We start from the raw sequence: 24,648 nt of genomic DNA, 5'->3' as shown, positions 1-24,648 counted from the left end.
AAAGTTGCGCCACTAGCCGAACTTCAAAGACGATGTGAGAGTTGCGAAATAAATAATACGAAATAAAACGAAACAAAAAATAAACGAAATAAAAACATGTCCACGAATAAGTGTAATTCGTTCGATATATATTTCCGTTCTTCCCAAGTTAGTAAGCATAGGACATAAGTGTGAACAGATGATTAAAATCCTAAATACTACTCGCTGTTTTTAAACATCGTTAATAATAATAATACATCGATCATGCTTATTATAGAGCGATATTCTACTAAACATTGCATGGAAAAATTTTCTTACTCCATATCCGCATATGATTATTATAGTATATTATATATATACAATTGAATAAAATCTACATCCTGTATGTTAAATACGCAGCGTTTTATTATTCGTTTGTTTTTCAACAAAGAAATTCGATGATAGATGATTTTTTGCGTCTAAATTAAAGGAATGGAAGCCTGTGGCCCTGTGTTCTTATCTTTTTCTACGTTTGCTGTTCGATATTTCTTTCTTTGCTGTTTTATTTGCCAGTTTTGCATCTTCTGCCAGAATCCTTCTTTGATTCCTTTCGTATCTCGATTTCACTCTTTCAGTATTCTCGAATTGTGCCACAACGTTCCTTTGCTACTAAACAAAATTTTCTTTTGCGTTAGATAACGATAAGATCTACTGTTCCCATATTCTATACATGCTTGCAAGTTATTCTGAGTAGAAAATAATGATATCAATGTGCATTTACCATAATTACGATCAGAAAACCCACCTAATGATGGGAAATCGAATGGCCGTTCGCTTCCGAACGAAATGTTATGAACAGCTGAGAACGTCAACACCGGCGATAACCAAATCGAAAAAATCCTACGAAATGTCTGTCAGACCGAGTTAGGCCGAGGTTTAACCTTTGTTTCACCGCGGCAGGATCTGGGATAAAAATACTTCAACATTTTCGACCAGCACATTGGCAGTCCCAGGCGGCATTTAGTGATCTTGTTTGTTGCAGGATTGATTAGAAATAAAATTAAACAACTGCAGGCGCAAAGGTATGCCAGAACAACGAACAATTTTTACACTTTTATGACTATATTTCTGTAACGAATGATAGAAATGCAGAATATCAGCTATGCCTACAGACTTTTGATTCATTTCATAAAACAAGTTTACGTCGAGCCAGCTCAGGAAATCGTGTTGTTGAAACAAGGTTGCTGCATGCACGAAAATCTACTAGAAATATACATGCATTCAGCACCCCTCGCCATTTTCAGACTCTTCAACTAAGAAAATAATCACCTAGCTGGGCCAGAATAGCTATAACTATATACCGTTTGGTCCGTACTGGAAAAATATCAGACCTCGGTCTTTTATGTACGGACCTCGCTATCGCTCGGTCCGCACTGTCAAGACCTCGGTGTGATATTTTTCTAGTACGGACCTCAAATTCGGTTAATAAGGGATTTATTATACGGCATACAGTATTTAGTTTATTTATTTATACAATGCGCTGCAGCATTCTTGCCGGCTCTTTCGCCAGCCAGTCGCCAAGCAAGTACTGAAGTGGCTTCGAAAACTTTGTTTTTTACTCGATAAATAAGAATGATACAGTAATATAAACAAAAATCAAAGATGAATAAATATAATATCCACATGTACCAAATAATGCTCTTCTTCGTCCATTCTCCGTCGATATTTTTCGTGTCAAAAATAAAAGTGCAAGCTTGTTTTTGTTCAGAAATATGAGAGTTGGACCGTTACAACGGCAACGGTCTAATACTGGGGGATTCCAGACCGGCAAAGAACCAATCAGCGCACGCCATTTAGTCACAAGACCGCGTGCCATATAATAAAAGTTTATATTATGGAATGACTCAATGGCACAGCGTCGATAGCATATATTTTTATCATTTGGTACAAGATATATATAGTAATAACATTGAACTATGATTGAAGTTGTCTATATAGTTTTAGTATACACCCGACTATTGTCTATTACAAATCCTACATTCTGATTTTGCTTATTCAACCATTGTCTATTCGTGATGGTGAACGTTTGGGAAAAATTCGCTCGCGCGACCGTATGAAATTGAATTAATTAAATTATTTTTCGGTGTAATTGCGGTGTATCGATTATTTTCTCGAAATAAGTATATCTAGGTACAGGGTGTATACTAAAACAATTAGACAACTCGCCTTCGTTGACTATTCGCTCATAGACAACTCGGACTCTTTGTCTAATTGTTAAATGACAACCGTTTTCTACAGGCGTTTCATAGACCCTACCAGATTAAGTAACTGTTAAGATTTCAACATTTCAGGCTTCAGAAAAACATCAAAACAGTACAAAATATTCAAGTACAAAACCTCAAATATTCTTCGAAAATAGAAAAACATAAGAAATATAAATTTACACCCTCAAAAAACCCTTTTTAAGATTAAAGCGATGGTGTAACAAAAGCCTTTCATTTTAAGCCTTTAATTCAGATGGTGTAAAAGCCTTGGCACTCTGCCAATTATCAATATGACCCCCGATATGCCAATTATCGTGCAGGCAAACTTACTGAATTTCACGTAGTTGGAAACGAACTAACTGATGACGGCGCTAGATATTAAAGCGACGCTTTCAAGAGTGAAAACTGCAAACTTACTGAATTACAAGTGAATGGAAACGAACTAGAGATGACGGTGCTAGATATTTAAGTGACGCTTTGAAAAATATTTAGGAGTTCGGGCTTGTTGTCTGTCTAAACAAAGTCTTCATTTTTGTTTTTCGCTTTGGATTCGGTAGATTTTTGTTTTGAATTCGACATCCAACCTGTGACACGCGGGTGGAAAACGTGAAGGTGTATTGCGGGATCAAATAACTTTAGCGTTTTCGGATTGTTTTTGTGTTTACGTGTGGAGGCGCGCGGATAAACATTTTAACGGAGAAATATTTTTGTGTCAGTCGTGTGGACGAGGCCTAAGTTCACGTGTGTGCGCCAGGCTTAATGTGTTCGCTGTTGTTTGCAGTCTTGCTGATCGACTACACACATTTATAATAGTTAATAACTGTTTGAGAGAAAGGGGAAACTTGAAGAAGCATATTAAATAAAGCAACACTATTAAGCGGCGAATATATCTTTTGCTGCTTTCGTTGTCGTTTAAGATGGCCAAACTCATATCTAGGAATGTTCATTGCCATCCAATTATCGCTCTAGTTCCGGCCCTTGAGTAAGCTATATACTTACTGATCCGCTCAGTTGTGTGGGCAACCACGTACAACCACAAAAAAATAAACCTGCAAACAGTCCAAAATTTTGATGACATGTAGTATCAACAACGGGCACAATGAAGTAAACATTGCACACATTGCGTAAGGGCGCAATGCCCTTACTACAAAACCCTTATTAATTGCTATACTAGTGGACACACAATCTATTCTTCACGCATTCTTAGCAATTATTTCATACCTCAAGCTTCCTATGATATACCCTCATTATAAATATTGGTATTAATAAGCATTTTAATAATTAACTATCGTGTCGTCAATGGTGATAAAGTTCGAGCCGTAGACAAGTGAAAATATAGTAACTTTTTCTATTGTTTATATCACCCGATACCGCCTTAATGCATCTCATGAAGAAAATGATTCACAACTTTAGCACAAAAGGCCAGGTAAAACGAGGATAGGAGTCTAGTTGGGATGTCACGCCATCAAGGACGTTGGGATTCGTAAAATAAAAGTTGTGGAATCGATGCTTTGGCTAGGATTACCACACAGAGAATAATCCTAAAATAACAGTCGTCCAAAACACAAAACAAAACAGGTTAACCTGTTTAAAAACAAACAATATGATCTCTAAAACAAATTCAAAACAAAACAACGAATCTAGCAACAACGCTCCAGAACGTACAAATTATATAAAAGGCAACTCACGAAATGTTATCGCTCTAGTTCCGGCCCTTGAGTAAGCTATATACTGATCCGCTCAGTTGTGTGGGCAACCACAACCACAAGAGAATAAGAAAACTTGCAAACAGTCCAAAATTTTGATGACATGTAGTATCAACAACGGGCACAATGAAGTAAACATTGCACACATTGCGTAAGGGCGCAATGCTCTTACTACTAAGCCCTTATTAATTGCTATGCTAGTGGACACACAATCTATTCTTCACGCATTCTTAGCAATTATTTCATACCTCAAGCTTCCTATGATATACCCTCATTATAAATATTGGTATTAATAAGCATTTTAATAATTAACTATCGTGTCGTCAATGGTGATAAAGTTCGAGCCGTAGACAAGTGAAAATATAGTAACTTTTTCTATTGTTTATATCACCCGATACCGCCTTAATGCATCTCATGAAGAAATGATTCACAACTTTAGCACATAAGGCCAGGTAAAACGAGGATAGGAGTCTAGTTGGGATGTCACGCCATCAAGGACGTTGAGATTCGTAAAATAAAAGTTGTGGAATCGATGCTTTGGCTAGGATTACCACACAGAGAATAATCCTAAAATAACAGTCGTCCAAAACACAAAACAAAACAGGTTAACCTGTTTAAAAACAAACAATATGATCTCTAAAACAAATTCAAAACAAAACAACGAATCTAGCAACAACGCTCCAGAACGTACAAATTATATAAAAGGCAACTCACGAAATGTTATCGCTCTAGTTCCGGCCCTTGAGTAAGCTATATACTGATCCGCTCAGTTGTGTGGGCAACCACAACCACAAGAGAATAAGAAAACTTGCAAACAGTCCAAAATTTTGATGACATGTAGTATCAACAACGGGCACAATGAAGTAAACATTGCACACATTGCGTAAGGGCGCAATGCCCTTACTACTAAACCCTTATTAATTGCTATACTAGTGGACACACAATCTATTCTTCACGCATTCTTAGCAATTATTTCATACCTCAAGCTTGCTATGATATACCCTCATTATAAATATTGGTATTAATAAGCATTTTAATAATTAACTATCGTGTCGTCAATGGTGATAAAGTTCGAGCCGTAGACAAGTGAAAATATAGTAACTTTTTCTATTGTTTATGTCACCCGATACCGCCTTAATGCATCTCATGAAGAAAATGATTCACAACTTTAGCACATAAGGCCAGGTAAAACGAGGATAGGGTCTAGTTGGGATGTCACGCCATCAAGGACGTTGGGATTCGTAAAATAAAAGTTGTGGAATCGATGCTTTGGCTAGGATTACCACACAGAGAATAATCCTAAAATAACAGTCGTCCAAAACACAAAACAAAACAGGTTAACCTGTTTAAAAACAAACAATATGATCTCTAAAACAAATTCAAAACAAAACAACGAATCTAGCAACAACGCTCCAGAACGTACAAATTATATAAAAGACAACTCACGAAATGTTATCGCTTTAGTTCCGGCCCTTGAGTAAGCTATATACTGATCCGCTCAGTTGTGTGGGCAACCACAACCACAAGAGAATAAGAAAACTTGCAAACAGTCCAAAATTTTGATGACATGTAGTATCAACAACGGGCACAATGAAGTAAACATTGCACACATTGCGTAAGGGCGCAATGCTCTTACTACTAAGCCCTTATTAATTGCTATGCTAGTGGACACACAATCTATTCTTCACGCATTCTTAGCAATTATTTCATACCTCAAGCTTCCTATGATATACCCTCATTATAAATATTGGTATTAATAAGCATTTTAATAATTAACTATCGTGTCGTCAATGGTGATAAAGTTCGAGCCGTAGACAAGTGAAAATATAGTAACTTTTTCTATTGTTTATATCACCCGATACCGCCTTAATGCATCTCATGAAGAAAATGATTCACAACTTTAGCACATAAGGCCAGGTAAAACGAGGATAGGAGTCTAGTTGGGATGTCACGCCATCAAGGACGTTGAGATTCGTAAAATAAAAGTTGTGGAATTGATTCTTTGGCTAGGATTACCACACAGGGAATAATCCTAAAATAACAGTCGTCCAAAACACAAAACAAAACAGGTTAACCTGTTTAAAAACAAACAATATGATCTCTAAAACAAATTCAAAACAAAACAACGAATCTAGCAACAACGCTCCAGAACGTACAAATTATATAAAAGGCAACTCACGAAATGTTATCGCTCTAGTTCCGGCCCTTGAGTAAGCTATTTTCTGATCAGCTCAGTTGTGTGGGCAACCACCACCACAAGAGAATAAGAAAACTTGCAAACAGTCCAAAATTTTGATGACATGTAGTATCAACAACGGGCACAATGAAGTAAACATTGCACACATTGCGTAAGGGCGCAATGCTCTTACTACTAAGCCCTTATTAATTGCTATACTAGTGGACACACATGCAATCTATTCTTCACACATTCTTAGCAATTATTTCATACCTCAAGCTTGCTATGATATACCCTCATTATAAATATTGGTATTAATAAGCATTTTAATAATTAACTATCGTGTCGTCAATGGTGATAAAGTTCGAGCCGTAGACAAGTGAAAATATAGTAACTTTTTCTATTGTTTATATCACCCGATACCGCCTTAATGCATCTCATGAAGAAAATGATTCACAACTTTAGCACATAAGGCCAGGTAAAACGAGGATAGGAGTCTAGTTGGGATGTCACGCCATCAAGGACGTTGAGATTCGTAAAATAAAAGTTGTGGAATTGATTCTTTGGCTAGGATTACCACACAGAGAATAATCCTAAAATAACAGTCGTCCAAAACACAAAACAAAACAGGTTAACCTGTTTAAAAACAAACAATATGATCTCTAAAACAAATTCAAAACAAAACAACGAATCTAGCAACAACGCTCCAGAACGTACAAATTATATAAAAGGCAACTCACGAAATGTTCACAGTCGACGTTTTGAAACAAATTTGGCCATATTCACAGGTGGATGTGTCGCCCGAAGACGACTCTATGTTTGCAAATTTAAAATATCGAATCAGATAATGTCTCAATCACGAAACTAGGAAAACAATATTCACGTAAACATGGAAAACTGTTTTCAATTAATTCCTCGGAAAAGCTTCAATAAATGTGGTTTGGGAATTATTTGTGTGTTTCTAACAATTGGAGCTGTAATAATTGGATTCGCAGGGAATTTTGAGTCTAAAGCGGCGTTCCAATGCAACCCAGAGAGTACTCTAGCCAGTGATTTATCAACAAGAAAGTATATTGAGACGCAGTGTTTTCTCAAGTACACACGGGAATTTTACCCTGCCTTGCCTCTTTACCTCCTGTGTTTGATAAATTTTGGATTTGTTTTTTTAATAAGTTTCATCTACGCCTATTCTGTTAACCATAGAGTGGAAATCTTTGTAAACCGTCCGAACGCATCAAGTAATAACAGCTGTGAAGAAGACAGTGAGAAAATTTCATTAGCTGCTGCTGACCCAAAGGCGCACCGAGAATCTGCTGGTCGTTACATTGTTTTCGCACGGTATAACACTCAATTGATTTTTCGTATAATATTATTGGTTGTATTAACATGGGCGTTCTTATCGTCATCAAACCTTCCAGTACAATTTAAATGTCAATTAGCAACTAAAATTAACAGTTCTCCTATCGTAAATTCCACCCAAAGACAAAGTTCAAATATTTCAACTGTGGACTGCATTTATCCCAAGGCCAGCAGAAATGAAATATTCGCTATCACTGCTTCGGTCGCAATGTTAAATTTTCTTGTTATTGTGATGTCGATCGCTGAGCTTATTTTTTTGCTCTGGTCAGCGTGGAAAGATGATAATCTGCTAACCGACAGAGAGTTTTGTTGTGTTTACCTTTTAAAAAAAAGTGAAAGGATAAAAAAATTGAAAGAGCAAATCAGGGAGAAAATACCAGAGGATATATTTCATTTACATGATAATTTTGGCGAGGAAGATTTGTCATGTCGAAATATGGAAGATATATATATTAATCTGAGAATTCAAGAAGGAAGAGAAAAAACATGTAAAGAAATATCGAAAGATAGACAAGAAACATACAAAAAATACCTTCAGGCAGAAAATAAGGAACGAATTCTGCAGGGAACAACAGGTCTAATTGAACCTAAGTCTGAAGGTGACCCGACACCGAAGTCTATTCTCGTGTTTGGTCGTCCGGGTATCGGCAAATCTCTCTTGACAAAAAATATATTTTATTTATGGAAATATCATAAACTGGAGCTCTGGCGGGACAAAATAGTAATTTTAATACGATTTCGTACTTTTAATGAGGCTAATGGGAGAACAAATCTTCGAAAAACATTGCAGAGTTCTTTAGGACTCTACGTGTCTTCGGCTGATTTTGAAACAATTTATGAATACATTTGTTTGAAGCCAAGTAACGTTGTTTTCATATTTGACGGTTTAGACGAAATAAAAATTGAAGAACACTTTATGGGTGAAGAAAACTATGTGGCTAGCGACGATGGAAAGATGCATATAGTCTTGATGTTTAAACAGCTGGTGAAAGGTCAACTATTGCCAGGAGTCACAATTTTAACCACGTCTCGACCAACCGCAGAGCACATTTACCGGCACATGTCATTTGACCGAAAAGCTGAAATCTTGGGTTTTCACGAGAAGCAAATTGAAGACTACGTGACAAAGTTTTGTCTTGGTGACCTGCAAAGGAGTTCAGAGATTTGGGGCATAATCAAGAAGTCACCAGAGCTTTTAAGCTTATGTTACATACCTGTTAATTCATATATCGTGTGTTTAACACTAAAGGAAAACATTAAAACGAATATAAGTCAAAGTGTCCCGAGTACAATTACAGAGTTGTATAAAAGTGCTGTGAGGATTTTACTGCTCAGACACAATATGGAAATCAAGGACAGAAAAATTTTGCAAAAAATCCTGAACAAACTTAAAGAAATTGCCATGGAAGAGTTAATAAAGGGCGAATTAATATTCGAGCTTAAAAATGATCACGAATTTCTTAATGATTTATGGGGAATGAAAGATGATCAGTTGATATTCGAGTTTGAGAATGATGATGAGTTTGTTACTGAACTTTCAAATTGTGCTTTACTCAATAAGTTGAAAGACAAAGAACGGCACATATTTTGTTTTCTTCATCTTACAATTCAAGAGTTTCTTGCAGCACAACACGTCGTTGATGACATCGAAAATGTTGAATCATTCTTATCTGAGCACATTGATGATCCGAGGTGGCATTTAGTGATTTTGTTTGTTGCTGGATTGATTGGAGAAAAACCAAGAGAGTTGGATGTGCAGAGGTATACAAAATTAATAGATAATATTCGCAACTCAATATATATATATATATATATATATATATATATATATATATATATATATATATATATATATATATAGTGAATAAGAGATGTACATGATAAACTGAGATGTACATGATGATTGTACTGATACATTTTTTTTAGAATACAAATCGAGATTATACAGTAGCTAAAACGATTTCAAAACGCTTTATCTAAAGAGTTCTATAGGCATTGGCAAAACTAGAACGATAATTAGGGGGGTGGATGTTTATTGTCCAATTCGACAGATCCCACAATCCCGCCATGCTAATATTTTGGTTTTCATTGACCGTGAAAACAATTAATTTCTAAAGACATGAATAATGCTATTGCATGCAATTCGCATACCAGGACTAAATTATCAGGCTGACTACGCTAATGCATTAAGAAATAATGAAGCATTGTAGCGCATTATCTATTGTCGTTTATGCATTCGGCACGTGTGAAATACGGCATGTGAAACGGGCCTGAATTCAAATAAATAAAAATTAAATTAAAGAAGTCAAGTCCGTTCTGGGCTTCAGTTCTGCTCATAAAAATGTGAGGTCTTCAGATAAAAATTCTGCCCAAATTTCTCTCATCAAAAACTTTCCTTGAAAGCTGGCACAACCGGCACAACCAAAACCGTTTAAGTCGAGATCTCATTTAAATATGTTTCATTAAATTAATACGGGCTATTTTAAACCCCTTAATACTAGGCAAAAGGTTTCTGGGAGAAAATAAGTATTGTTTTTAATCACTGGTGGCCTTTCGTGTGTTCCCATATTGTCTAGCTCCCGTACGATCTCCCAATATTAGAGTGATCGCCTCGATATACCAAAGTATAGAGCTAATAAGACGAGAATAAAATACAATACTTGGTTTACTTTAAACTTGGTTTACTTCATATGATTTTATTCACTGCAAATTTGTTTCATATAACAAGCAGTGCTTGCCACACTCATCAGGTGAATTTAAATGTCACGCTATATAGTTGCCATGGTTATATATATACTATTTACATGTTTGACCCGAAAAAGGTCTCAAATTCCTCCAAGCAATTGATGATTGCTTTCCCATAAACCACCCTCTGAACAAAATATTCAAGCTGAGCTATTGTTGCATGCCTGACATCCACAGTATAGTTTCTGGGCATAATAAATCGGTCTTAAGTACATAAGTCCGCGTCAACACATGATTCTATCACGAAACCAAAACAGTGTAATTGTATAATTGTGTAATTGTAATTGTAATTGAAATAAATCCTCATGCCCACTGAATGGTAAATGTCTAACTACCAGTGTAGTATACCAAGTAACGGTTGTTAGAGACGATTGCAAATGGGTGTATATATATATATATATATATTATAATATATAAATATATAAATATATATATATATATATATATATATATATATATATATATATATATATATATATATATATATATATATATATATATATATATATATATTATTGTCATTACGGGGTTTCGTCCTTACTTGTCGTTGTGCACTTACATGTTGTGCACTTACATGTCGTTGTGCAGCAGTAACTGCACAACGACATGTAAGGATGAAACTCCGTAATGTCAATAACAACTTAAGTAAAAAATCACAGTCGTTCCCAACTTGGCCTTGAGCATCGTTCTAGAAATGCGAAGGTCGCGGGTTCGATTCCCACCGTGGTCAAGTATAGAATTTTCTGCTTGCCTGGTTGGTTATACTTGTGTAGAAGAACATATAAAACACACATTAGATATAACCCCACAAGTGAACACATGGCTCAAACAAGAGTAAAAGTACAAATATGTATATATATATATATATATATATATATTATATATATATATATATATATATATATGATAAAATATGACTATAGCTTTTTGTTGGTTGTATAAGAAATCTCAATAATTATATTTTTTAATTAAATTATGTCTATTAGCTATTATATGTATACACCTCGAAATTTATACTAAAATAACTAATCGCTTCAAACTAATTGTTCAATAATCAGAGTCGAAGCATGGGTCCCTGATGCTTACTTAATTTTTTAGAGTCAAGTCAACAAAATCTGAAATTGAATTTGAAAAGAACACGAAAATAAGGAATTGGTTCTATGACAGGTTCGTATACGTTGTTGCTAACTGAATTTTATTTATTTATGATTTCCAAGCACTGATCTGAAAAAAGACTGGATAAGGCATCTATAGAAGGCCAAAGTGAAGCAGGAAGTGATTCGGCCGCCACCCGATTCAAAGGCCCCACTTTCGTATCATTTAATATAGATTTCTATTACAGAACCGTAGTTTTTTGCTTTTTTTGCCTTGTCCACGTTTCTGCCCCGGCCAATTTTATAATCACAAACATAGAAGCATATGAGAAGAAATTTGAGCAAAAAAATTGGAATATTTTGGCTTCATAACGCCGCGAAGACGGATTTTACAACTTCGCGTCTTGGACATCGGTTTATATCAACACCACTCAAAGCGTGCTAGTTTTGATATTTTGGTACAAAATCAACTCAAAATATAAAATTTCTGCTCTTGGACAAATATTCTCAGAAAATCTGAAGAAACGAAGCGGCTTTATTGCGAACAGCAGTGTACCGAGAGGTTAGTTTTCAAAACACTGTCTAGTATCCTCAGAGGATATTAGCTTCTACTATAATTATTATTGATGGTTAGAGAGAACAATTCAGTTCTTTCCTATGTTTCCAATACAAAAAACCTTGCAATATGTTTGTTTTATAATTGCAATAACTTTGCAGTTGGTGCATCCAAAGTAGAACCAAGAGCAATCAGAGCTAATAGAATATCATGTATATTCTTTGGAGACCACATAAAACCACAATACAACTCACTAACTATGTTGAGGTAGATTTATGCAAAAAATTGTTCCTTTCTCATCACATGTCTATATTGTATTTTCCACTGATTAATTCAATAGCAATCTTATAATTAACATATTTTTCAAGTCAAGTTTGAGAAGCTTAGCAAGATGAATGTCATTGGTAAATTTGGCTATTTTTTAAGAAACCAGGCTATATCATCTTAGATGCCTGTGGAAACATAGGAAAGAACTGAATTGTAATCTTTAACCATCAATAATTATAGTAGAAGCTAGTATCCTCAGTGTTTTGAAAACTAACCTCTCGGTACACTGCTGTTCGCAATATAGCCGCTTCGTTTCTTCAGATTTTCTGAGAATATTTGTCCAAGAGCAGAAATTCTATATTTTGAGTTGATTTTGTACCAAAAGATCAAAACTAGCGCGCTTTGAGTGGTGTTGATATAAAACGATGTCCACGCAAGACGCGAAGTTGTAAAATCCGTTTTCGCGGCGTTATGAAGATAAAATATTCCAATTTTTTTGCTCAAATCTCTTCTGTTATGCTTCTATGTTTGTGATTATAAAATTGGCCGGGGCAGAAACGTGGACAAGGCAAAAAACGCAAAAAACTACGGTTCTGTAATAGAAATCTATATTAAATGATACGAAAGTGGGGGCTTTGAATCGGGTGGCGGCCGAATCACTTCCGGCTTCACTTTTGCCTTCTATAGATGCCTTATCCAGTCTTATTTCAGATCAGTGTTTCCAAGGCGGACGCCAATTAGGCGTAAAGATCGAGCCAATATTCTTAATAGATATAATTAGCTGTTATGTATGTATTCAAATCAGACATTATATTAAATTTGACGGGCATTGCGATGTATTTTGCGTGCCGAAATATATTTTAGCCCGCGGTGATCTAAGCCAATGACTAAAGTGTTTACCCATTGCATATTTTTTATACAAATATTGCCCTTTGAAGTTAATATAATAGTAATAGAGTCGATGTTCTTGGGCATAAGTGTGTATTGCAAAATACGCTTAAAAATAATCTTGAAATAAATTATAAGAGTTGAGTACGTTCAACTATTTTACTTTATTTGCCCGGGGTCTCGGCGGTGGAGCGAAATATGCATTTTATCTGGTTTCATATTATTGAATTTATTTGAACAGCATTGAAGCATAAAATTTTTCAGAGACAATTCTATAATGTATTTTACGCACCTAACTATATATATGTCGTTAACTTTTATAATTATCATATTAAGTTGTAAATTTTCACATTGATTCAGAAATGTTTATCTTGCTGAATACTTGTAGAGCATCCCAAAAGAAATAAGCTAGGCGTATAATAATGGTGAATTTGACTCAAAAATGAAGACCCTATGAACTTCTAGAATTTGCCTTATAGAACCTACCTTAATTTGAAGATGAATTTGCTTTATTCGAACCTTTAGAATTTGCAAGAAGCCTGCTTTTTCAATTTCCCGCAAATTAAAATTCTGTTTGCAAGCAGGTAAACTACTATCAGTATCAGGGGCGTAACTAGAACGGAAGGGGGGGGGTGGGGGGGTGAATATTCGTATATTCAGTTCTGCCCGACGGATTTCTATTGTAAGCTATTGCAATTACAAGGGAAATCCGTCGGGCAGAACTGGATATATGAATATTCACCTCCTCAATTATCCTTCTAGTTACGCCACTGATCAGTATATAATTTCACAAATTTTGCTTGTATGAAAATTAGATGTTGCAAAGGATGGGTTGTGACATATTTGATATTTTGCGCTTTTAACATGTGATATGGCTAGTCAATTTACATCTAATTCTAGCCATGCAAGCTAAACTTGTCTAGTACTACACTAATATTTGCACTTTGATTAATGTGTTAATTTGGAAAGAAATTTAACAGTTTGAAAGGTTGTAACTGTAGGCATTCTACCGAAGTCACCAGGTCACCAGTGAAATGAAATACCAGCATGAGCTGTGACTTTAAGCAGTGTTTACACCACAAGCCTAGGCCTGCTCTACATTTAGCTTTGGACTTGATTTAACCAGAGAATACGACTGACAGATAGTGGAATACACACTGAAACAAGGATCACTAATGTAATTGTTCCTGGTGATGATAGTAGGTCTGAGGAGGACAATTCAGAATATGACGTAGAAATTTTGGGTTTGCCGAACAATGCATTTATTCGTGAGGATGATGATGATTTAGAGATTGAAGAGAGAGATGATGGACCCCATACAAAAGATGAGAAAAGTTGAAAGAAAAAAAAATAAAGAGCAATCCTAGGAAATGACAGAGAAAATTTCCAGCAGATGTAGATGCAGTGTTTACCGGAGCCCCCTTCCCTGATCCACCTGAAAATGAAATTACACCTATACCATATTTCAAACAATTTTTCTGTGATGAACTTTTTGATCATATTGTTGAACAAAGTAAGTAAGTAACTTGTATTGTGTACAAAAAACTGTAACTGAGTTAGAGCAATATTTTGGAATACTGTTGATGATCGGCATTATCGAGGAGCCTCAATATAGAATGTATTGGAGCAATGGCAGTCGTATTCAATCAATTGCTGACAAAATGAGTGTGGGTCGATTCGATAAGCTGAAGCAGTACCTGCATTGCAATGACAATACAAAGATGCTGCCAACTGCCAAGAGAAGATCCCAATCATGACAAACTGTTCAAAGTGAGACCAGTAATTGATTCAATTTTGGTGAAGTGCAAGCTACTCCCCCAAGAGGAAAAGCACTCCATTGATGAACAAATCATCTCAACCAAGTGCTGGACTGGTCTACGGCAGTATCTCCCAAAGAAGCCACACAAATGGGGTATAAAGGTGTGGGCACGATGTGGTGTCAGTGGTATTGTTTATGAGTTCCAGATCTACAATGGAAGTGGTTCTAGATCAGAGGAAGATGATCCCCTCTTAGGAGTTGGTGGCAATGTTGTCAGGCATTTGTGTGCTTCTCTTCCAGAAAATGGTGGGCACAAAGTGTATTTCGACAATCATTTTTCATCGGGTTACTTACTACAGCATCTAGAAAGAGCAAGAATCTGGGCTGTCGGTACCATTAGAGCTGATCGTTTGAAAGGGGCAGAAAAGGTGGTAAACCACAAGAAAGAATTGAGTAAGAAAGGACGGGGTTCTACTGACTGATGTGTGGATGCCAATTCAATTATTACCATAGTGAGAAGGAAGGATAATGACTTAGTTCAGTTGATCTCAAACCATGTGGGAAATGCAATGGGAAAACCAGCGAAACGATGGTCAACAAAGGAAAAGAAACATTGAAATACCAAGACCCCCAGATAGTCGAGGAGTATAATGAGCATATGGGTGGTGTTGACCTGTGTGATATGCTGATGGCCCATACAGAGTAAAGTTACGCTCCACAAAGTTTTACATGCATATATTATACTATTGTATCAACCTTTCCATTGTCAATGGGTGGCAACTATATTGGAGACATTCTTCGCAGAAGAATGTGCCGGAGAAAGCATAAATGGATCTCCTCAAATTTCAGACCCAAGTGGCAACTGCCCTATTCATGGTTGAAAAATTCAAAAAACCACAGCGTGGTCGACCTTCAATATAACACCCCCGCCAAAGAAGAAAACCAAGTCTCACACGATCCCGACTCCAATACATTAATGATGTGAGGTTATGTGAGGTATGATGGTGTCGGGCACCTGCCTGATTTTTGTGACAAAAACCAGCGTTGTCACCTTTGTCCTAAGGGATATTCATTTGTAAAGTGCACTAAATGCCCAGTCAAACTAAATGCCCATGTTTAGTTAGAGGAAAAAACTGTTTTTAGGATTTTCATTATAAATAATTGTAAATAATAACGAATAGCATGATTATTCTGGGAACTTAAGATATTTCAAAATATATCACTTTGTCTCTAGTTTGTTTCACAAAAACACACTATTTATACCATTCCCGTATAATGTTGCTCCAGAGCAACAATTCCAAAATACCCTAAAACACACCTAAAAATTTTATTTATATTGTTTTCCTTCAGAAATTAAAATTTATGCAGGAAAGCGTTTTAACACTCGTTACGCTCGGGCTAAAAACACATTTATGCATGCCCGCGAACATCAACTCTATTGTTATGATATGTTCTGTAGTCATAAAAATGAGTAATCTAGTCATATATATGAATTGTACTAGCTATTTCCCATTATTATTGTATAGACTTTCCGAGTCGATATCGTACAGTGGAAAAATACAAATAGAGAAAGATACGTTACTTTTAATAAGATGTGTCCATGAAATGAAGGACGTTACTGTCATGGAATCAGCTGCGTCAATTTTGTGTGAAGGTGAAGAGAAAAACGAAATTTGTTTAAAAGACTTAGATATTGCGCCAATTGAAGCTGCTGCTTTGTTTGTATTTCTAAGTCACATCACGAATTTGCACAAGCTAACCATGTCTAATTGTGGCATAGAGCATTTAGCCACTCGTGAATTAATCAACAGGTTAATAACCAATCCTATCAGCAAATGCGAACTTAGTGAATTAGATATAAGAGGCAATAGATTGGAATATGAAGGCATTAAATCCTTCAGCGAAGCCCTGCAAAATGCCAACTGCAAACTCACTATGCTAAACATTTCCAATAACAAACTGACACAAAGAGGTGCTGAACATTTAATTGATGCTCTGATTGTTGAGAACTGTAAACTTACTAAACTAAACATTTCTGAAAATGAACTAAACGATGAGAGTGCTAAACATTTAAGTGATGCCCTGAAAAGTCACAAATGCAACCTTACTTATCTAAGCATAGCTAGAAACAAACTAACGGAAAAAGGTGCTAAATATTTAAGTGATGCTCTGAATAGCGGCAATTGCAAACTAACAAAACTAAACTTGGCTGGAAACGAAATAACACATCGCGGTGCTCAATGTTTAAGCGATGCTCTGATTAGAGGGAACGGTAAACTTACTAACCTGAACATTTCTGATAATAAAGTAAACGATGACGGTGCTAAACATTTAAGTTATGCGCTGAAAAGTGACAAGTGCAAACTTACTAAACTAAATGTGTCGGGAAACGAACTAACAGATGAAAGCGCGAGACATTTTAGTCAAGCTTTTAAAACTTCCAACTGCAAACTTGCCAAATTTAACATCTCGGTAAACCAACTGACAGATGACGGCGCCAAATGTTTAACTGCTGCTCTAGCTGAGAATGACCATGGCACAGTACTTAACATGAAAAGGAATCACCTTACGGATGAAGGTTCTGGGTACGTAGGCGTTGCTAATAAACGATGCAATATCAGCTGAGTTAGATTAATGTGTCAGCGAATAAATTGTTTGAGGAGTGACTTATTAAGTTTTAAAAGTTACATTTTGTTGTATTTTGATAATCTTGTTCCATACGACATGGTGTATAATATTCAACGATTTTACATTAGAGCTAAATATTCATAATGAATTATAGTCATCCTGTAGACAGGCTAATTAGTAGCTTTTATATATGTCATAATGTTTTGGAATATATCGCGGAAAACCTTACAGCTGTATACAAATGTTATAGTATTTCCGTCTCATTTCAATATTAATTATACAGGGTGTCTAAAAAAACCCGAAAACTATTGAAATCATCCATAACAATGTAACTGTTAGAGTTTCAATGCCTAAGCAGTCTGTTGGGACCCACAAGTGTATAAATGTTTTGCATTTTTATGCATGATGCAGTAAAATTTGTTTGTGCGCAAAAATATTTATTAACAAGATTTACAATTTCCCCTTTGTCCACCTTTCGGCGAAAAGCGTTTCGCACTTCCGTTGTACTTTGGGTACGCGTATAATTCATCACAATAAACACTCGTTCCGCGGTCAGCTGTACCATTTCTTTCGAAGCAATAACAAGGCTAATTTAAATTTAATCATATTCACAATTTTAAATTCTTCGTATTTAGCATTTTATAAGTCGCATTAAATCCACAGGGGCTTAAATTCGTTAACACGGCATTCAAATTTTAACAATCAGTGATTTCAATAGTTTCATTGGCTAAGAGGGGTGCGTTTTGAGCATTAATTTCACCCTTTGTAGGTTGTAATTGTAATTGCACCCTTTCTCATAGCCAATAACAATCACTCTAGTATATACAACTAGCGAATCACCATTCAGGATTAAAATATAAATTTTAATAATTCTAAGTTGCACTATTTATCAAACATTGTTGTGATAAAATTTGTTTCATGCAAATGATAATTATATTTATCATTCACTTTATTGTTTTCTCAATTTTTATTGGTTAATTTACCTGCAAATAACTGCGTGCAAATAATGGTCTGAGCATGCGCATTTGTTGAAAACGTTGCTCAGCTACAAATAATACTCTGTGCATGCGCATTGGCTTCAATTTTGTAACAATAATGGCGACTCGCTTTTCTGAACTTTCGGAACGTTCCAAAAAATAATAAGATAAGTGGATGATAAAACAATCATTGAACTCGGTTCTCGCAAAATATCCCCATTTGTCGGTGGCGAGCGCAAGCAGATCAAATATGTATATATTATTTGCTGCAAATATATCAAGAATTGCTTGTAACTTGCTACCAAGGTCAAAAGTAAAAATTCGAACTCCGTCAATCGATGCGGAATATTGCTTAGAATAATTGTGCCAAGTTTCATTTCGATCAAACAAGTAATGATAGAGCCTTAGGGTTATTTTAAAGAGCGTCGCCCCCTAACAAGAAGAAGAAGAGGAAGATTAGCAGCGGTTAGGGACCAGTTCCTGGTCCAAAAATGGCGTTTCGCTCATTAATTTCCCTCATTACACTTGCCAAGCTCGCCGGAAGTCATCACGCGCTGGCTGCGCGTGAGACACAAAACAATCAGCAAAAACACAGAAGTTTCATATCTGTTTATAGCTAATCTATCATTAATATTCAGCCTGTATATAAGTAAACGCAAACGATTAGAAATACATTGTCCTCTCCATTGTTATAAATACAATGCAGTTCAGAAATTAAACTCGGCCGTTACGCAGTTCCTGGTCCACTATAGTACGATCGTACTTGTTAGGACAAAAAATTGCTTTTTAAAAAAATTCTCGCTACCTATAGCTATTTCTGGAATAAATTCTTAAAGAGTATTGGTATATGTGTCCTTTGTTAATTGTGAAAAAGCAATTGAGCATATCTATAGCTCAAAATTGACTTTTGAAAATCAAAAAAGCTGGTCCAATTGATGCCGAAAGATATTTGCATTGGCACTATGGAATATATGTACTCGGCTGGCTGCAATGAATTCCCGTATTTACACGTAAATAATATTTATCTGAATTTTTCAAGTTTCTAACCGTCTTTTAAATCTGTTTTTTAGATAATATCAAAGCATAGAGTTTCTAATTATTGCTAATTTTAAACCCAAAACTGACTGAAACATAATATGGTCATGTCTTTATTTTTTGTCTTCTGAGTTCCGCTAGGAAGACTCGTGTATGGTCATAATAGTCGCGCATAAGCAGTAATTTGTAAACTTTGCGTGAAAAATAGTCCAAGACAAGGGTGATGAAGTTGGTTTTTTTATGCCAAACGCCTAAAATACGCTGAATTGCTCGTCATAGGTGTAGAGTTTTGTTTTCTTCTGGGGGGGCTCAAACTTTAGATACATGATATCTAGCTAGCATTACCTTCTGACATTAGATACAGTTAAATATACAATAAATTTCCCCTTGATATATAATTGCATCGGTAGTCATGGTTTATATGGCCGATAGGCGGAGAAAATATTTACCAATGATTATGACCTGTTGTGGGTAGAAAAGCTAATGAAAGATAAAATGAACAAGCTGCCATGTATTTTATAATTTTATAACTCGAAAATTCTGTATTTCGCAATTGCTTTCCCGAGTTGTTTGATATATTATTATATTCACTATGATAATTAATACCGTTTCATGTGTATGTAACGATGCCTTTTCAAAGATTCAACATTGCTCTGATGCAAATATGACTTTCTGGAAAATTTCTAGGGGGGCTGAGCCCCCCCAGTAAGATTTCTCGGGGAGCTCCAGCCCCTCAGCCCCCCCATACTCTACGCCTATGTTGCTCGTCGTATTTACTGGCCATGTTCGGCATGTTGTTGTTGTTCATTTCACGTACACAAAGTCCTTTTTAAGCTCCATCATTTCGTTTTCACATTTCTATCAATCCTAGATATTTGTTAATTCATTTCTTCTTATCTCTTCGAGACTTGTATCTAAAGCATGTTTTACATGTTTTCTAAACCAGTGCCAGTGCTAAACTAATGCGCAGCTTTCCATACGGCAAGCCCTGCACTCCTCATCGATGCCTATATTTTTTACTGTTTTTGCCAGTATCAAATAATTTCATAAACTAGTTCTTAGCTCAGAAGATTAACTTCATCCATCTTTTTTTAAAAAGAATTAAGTCAAATGGGACATCGCCCTAAAGGTTCTGTTTAAGTCAGCATTTGTTTGTCAAAAATTCGATTTTTTTTCGATTAAATTTCAACATGACACTTGCCAAGCAATTTACGCATGGGCACATTGAGCAAAAAACCGTGTGACTCGATTTGGCTTCAGTTTCATATATAGGCCAGTTTCAGAGAAAACTAGTAGAAAGAAACATTGCTTTTGCCAGGTGGAAGTACCAGGAAAAACAAAACTGAAAATTTTGTTTGAGATCAATAATTATTTGATCAAAATGAAACTTTATTATACTTTCTGTGCATTTTACGATGCTTTAGCTTGAAATTGTAATAGCATGAATTTGAACACTGTTAGCGGCATTCAACTGCTAGCTACAGAAACATTGGCGGACATTTTAAGTTATTTACCAGGGCGAAGTTTAACAAACGTTCTGCTTGTCTGTCGTTTATGGAAAGAATTGGCTCAAAGGGAATTGTCTCGAAGAAATCATTTTGTTTGTCGAGTTTATCGCAGCAATTCGCGATCTGTAAAGGTAATCGTCATATGTATTTTTTCAGGTGTCAGTAGAAACTCGCTCGTGCTCATGTATTTTATATATAAAAGTTGTGGGCATTCAGGGTAACTGATGGGTAAGGCCATCTTAGCATAGACTACATAGTAGCATACTAGGACAGAGTAACACCGCAGAAATTGGTGTTTATGAAGTTTCAAAGCAAAAATCTAATCACAATTGTACCTTTCTGTATCGCTATAAAAGAGTATACTATTGAATAAGTTAAAAAAGTTCAATTTTTCTTCTCAATTATAATACTACTGCAATCTTTTGACAGCTCATCATAGTCACATCTGACAGCTGTGAAATGGCCATTTTAAGGCTTGACGTATACAGAAGGTTACTAATTCTGACGATTCGTTTTTACCGTGAGCAACCTTCAAATCTATTAGCATTATTTATAAATCTTTTTGCTCAGCAAATTTCAAATCTTAAGAATTATGGGTAAATCTTACCAATTTCTGCAGTGTCACACAGAGTAAATAGTAGATGTAGAGCTGGAACTAGCATACCCTCTTTTTCAGTGTGCATGCCTTGGCAAGTTCTTATAGATTAAAAGTATAAACAATTCTGCAATTTATCTTAAGTTTCTAAAGTGCTATATAAATAACAATATTAAAGGCTTCAATTAATCAAAAATGTTTGAGCAGACATTTACCAAGAAATCCAAAAACAAATTTTGAACATTTCAGATAATGAAGAATATATCATAAACTGACAGATATGTTTCAAAACACAGCCATGCTAATATTTAAGGTTTAAGTGTTATAATTGGGTATAGATAACCCTAGTGTACTTCACTTGGGTTAGGCTAAGGCACTAAGGATGTTTGTATGAGAATTTTTTAATAGATAGTTATAAATTACCACAGTATTAGTGTATTACTGTTAAGTTAAGTGGAAGTACCATTCACCATAATTTGAGAAGCAGTGACTATAATTATAATATTAGGAATTTGAAATATCAGAAAGCAAATTGTGATTCTTTTAGAAAATGATAGGAACAAGGAGGAATTTTATTTTAAAATAATCGGCAAATTTGTTTACATGTTTCAAGCTAAGCCAATCAGAATTCCTGAACTTCATGTAAAATGGTAAATAATGTACCTTTTCACTGAAGGTAATTCCATATTTGTGCATTCTGATTAGGTTACACAAAATGTAAACAAATTTGCTGATTGCTCTAAATGAAATTCCTCCTAAGGTAGAATAGTAGACAGAATTAGTGAGAAGAAATTCTCTACTCTTTTTAAAATATTTAATTTCATAGCCTGACATACACAGACAGTGGGAATGTGGTTTACATGCAGTCACAGGGATTTAGATGGATTTTATGATTTTATGATAATCAATTTTATTATGTTCTATACCCTGTCAAATATTACATTTGACCTAACCTCATTGTCAAATGTTACATCATTCGGAATTCAATATTTTTCTCATCTTGTTTCTTAGCATATAGTTGCTGACATTGGAAGGCATATTAATGAAATTTTAAACGACACAAGAATAGTTCCATCAGCTGCAATTATAATAACAAGACACTTGAGTCGTTTGCTTCCAGAGATCACCCCAAACCTGCCCAAGAACTGTGTTGTTATTGGTACACAAAAAACAGGTGGCCTTATTGTGGAAAACAATAAAGGGCCACCATTTGAATTTAAGCAAGTAAACAAACATGTTTCTATCCTTTTAATCCCAAAAGTGCCAGGTGTGAATGTAAGTCTGTTGCAAATGTCGTACAAGGATGTGTCAGGTAAAGACAAGCCAGAAAAATGGGAAACAAAGTTTGATCATCTTGTGGGAAAAGACATAAAGTTTGTATTTTTGATTGGAAATATGACTTCATGTGGTACCTATTCGGAGTTTTGTTCTAACATGTTCAAGGTATTACAGTAGAATTTATTGTATTAGTGCACATGAGACATTGCATGGTTCCTAATGAACCTTGGCCTGGCTGGGTTGTTTAGTGAATCCTAAATACACTTTTTTAATCATTGAGATTAGCTGGGAACTGGGGGGGGGGGGCAGTGTGCACATTTATTTTTTTGCTATTTTGGAAGTGAATCATTATTTCATGGTTTCCATGTCAGGATGGCCTGGTCCAAACACGCGCGGGAATGTTTTTTACTCAAGCAACATTCCCGCGTGTTTGAAGTAGGCCATCCATCTAAACACGGGAAACCATTAACTAATTGTTTTATTAAATAACAAGAACAAGGTAGTGTTCCAAGTTTTATATTTTTAATAATATTCTAAATTTCCGTGTGTGAATGGCCTGATCCAAACACTGGCTTCAACCAATCAGAACACACGTTTTATCCATGTTATTTTATGAAACCACTTATGTACTATTTCGCCTTAAATGACATTTTGCAGATTCTTGGAGAACATGTTATTGTCAGCGGTGGCGTGGCAAGTAAGCTTTCAATCGCTTACAGCAAAGGCGAGACAAAATCAAGCATGATAGCAGGTCTGGCGTTTGGTGGAAATGTCGAGGCAAGTAGCGTTGTTTGCGATGAAGAATACTTTCTGCCTGAAACGTCAAGCATTATTCCACTTCTTCAAGAATTGGGAAGTAAACATACTCCATGTCTGGGACGCCCAACTGCTTGTTTTTTAACGCCATGTGTTGCGATACGTGACGATCTTTTGCGCGATTTGGGGAGCTTGGAATTCAAAAAAGCTTTTCCAGAAATGAAAACATTCGGATTTCGTTGCTTTGGTGAAATTGGAACAGAACCATGCAAATCACGTGGTAATGATGGTAAAGTGCAAAATGTCTTGCCGCGAGGTGTCTTCCATAGTTACAGTGTCGTGTTAAGTGTTTTAAAATTTTTATAGCATTATATACATGTGTATAACAATGATGTACGGAATTGTGGTGAGACCATATTGCGAGAATTATATACATTCAGTGAATTCAATCAAAGGTTGTCTTTCCGCGAATGCAGAACTGGAACTCTAGGGGAGTATAACTGCGAAAAAAATGATGGTGTTTTAAAGTCTGGGGCATAGCGTGCGGGGGGGGGATGGGTTGGGGTGCAGGGGGTGCTACATTACGTTTTTGTAGCGAAGTAATTACGTTTGTAAATATTTTACCCGAGCTGCGTTTTGTACAATTAGCTGTCATTATTATACATTATTGTAGTAAAAGCAATTTGATTGGATAATAGTTGACAGATAAATCGCGCAATCACGCAAAATTCAGTTATCTGCTAGCAGATAACTGAGTTATGTATTAATGATTGATGTATTTTTGGATATTGCTATTTGCTATTAAATAAGGACAATAAGGTTTTCATTCGTTAATACTATGTTTACTATTCTTCTAATGTATAATAAAACGATTATTAAATTCGGTTTTTGTGAGATGCAGAGTTATCAAGGTCGAGGTAAGCGTGATCAGAAATCTGATAACAACTGAACGCTTACCTCGACCTTGATAACTCTGCATATCACTAAAACCTCATCCAATAATTGTTTATTAGTAAATCGATTCGAGTCGTTAATCTCCACCCAGGTCATCTCGCGCTTAAATTTTAGCCAATCAGCACCCAGAAACGGCTAGAAATCC

General features: G+C 35.6%; 2 protein-coding genes across 2 annotated transcripts; both read left to right on the top strand.

Moving 5' to 3' along the window:
* Positions 1-16,377: 16,377 nt before the first annotated feature.
* Positions 16,378-17,397, top strand: LOC114530718 (NACHT, LRR and PYD domains-containing protein 14-like). Its single transcript, XM_028552323.1, has one exon. The coding sequence runs from the start codon at positions 16,378-16,380 to the stop codon at positions 17,395-17,397; it is 1,020 nt and encodes a 339-aa protein (XP_028408124.1).
* Positions 17,398-20,765: 3,368 nt separating this feature from the next.
* LOC114530733 (F-box only protein 22-like) lies at positions 20,766-24,090 on the top strand. The gene is made up of 3 exons (XM_028552343.1): positions 20,766-21,051; positions 22,527-22,958; positions 23,451-24,090. The coding sequence occupies exons 1-3, from the start codon at positions 20,854-20,856 to the stop codon at positions 23,913-23,915; spliced, it is 1,095 nt and encodes a 364-aa protein (XP_028408144.1). The 5' UTR covers positions 20,766-20,853; the 3' UTR covers positions 23,916-24,090.
* The last annotated feature ends 558 nt before the right edge of the window (positions 24,091-24,648 follow it).

Source organism: Dendronephthya gigantea, unplaced genomic scaffold (assembly GCF_004324835.1).
Source record: "Dendronephthya gigantea isolate DGI-Jeju-01 unplaced genomic scaffold, DenGig_1.0 000065F, whole genome shotgun sequence".
Lineage (NCBI taxonomy): Eukaryota > Metazoa > Cnidaria > Anthozoa > Malacalcyonacea > Nephtheidae > Dendronephthya > Dendronephthya gigantea.
The sequence above is the reverse complement of the archived record's forward strand: the minus strand, read 5'-3'. Positions and strand labels throughout refer to the sequence as shown.

Coding starts and splice junctions, on each gene's coding strand:
- LOC114530733 (XM_028552343.1), top strand. CDS start 20,854: ATGAATTTGAACACTGTTAGCGGCATTCAACTGCTAGCTACAGAAACA. Junction 21,052..22,526: donor GCAATTCGCGATCTGTAAAG/GTAATCGTCATA, acceptor CTTGTTTCTTAG/CATATAGTTGCTGACATTGG. Junction 22,959..23,450: donor TTTGTTCTAACATGTTCAAG/GTATTACAGTAG, acceptor GACATTTTGCAG/ATTCTTGGAGAACATGTTAT.
- LOC114530718 (XM_028552323.1), top strand. CDS start 16,378: ATGAAGGACGTTACTGTCATGGAATCAGCTGCGTCAATTTTGTGTGAA.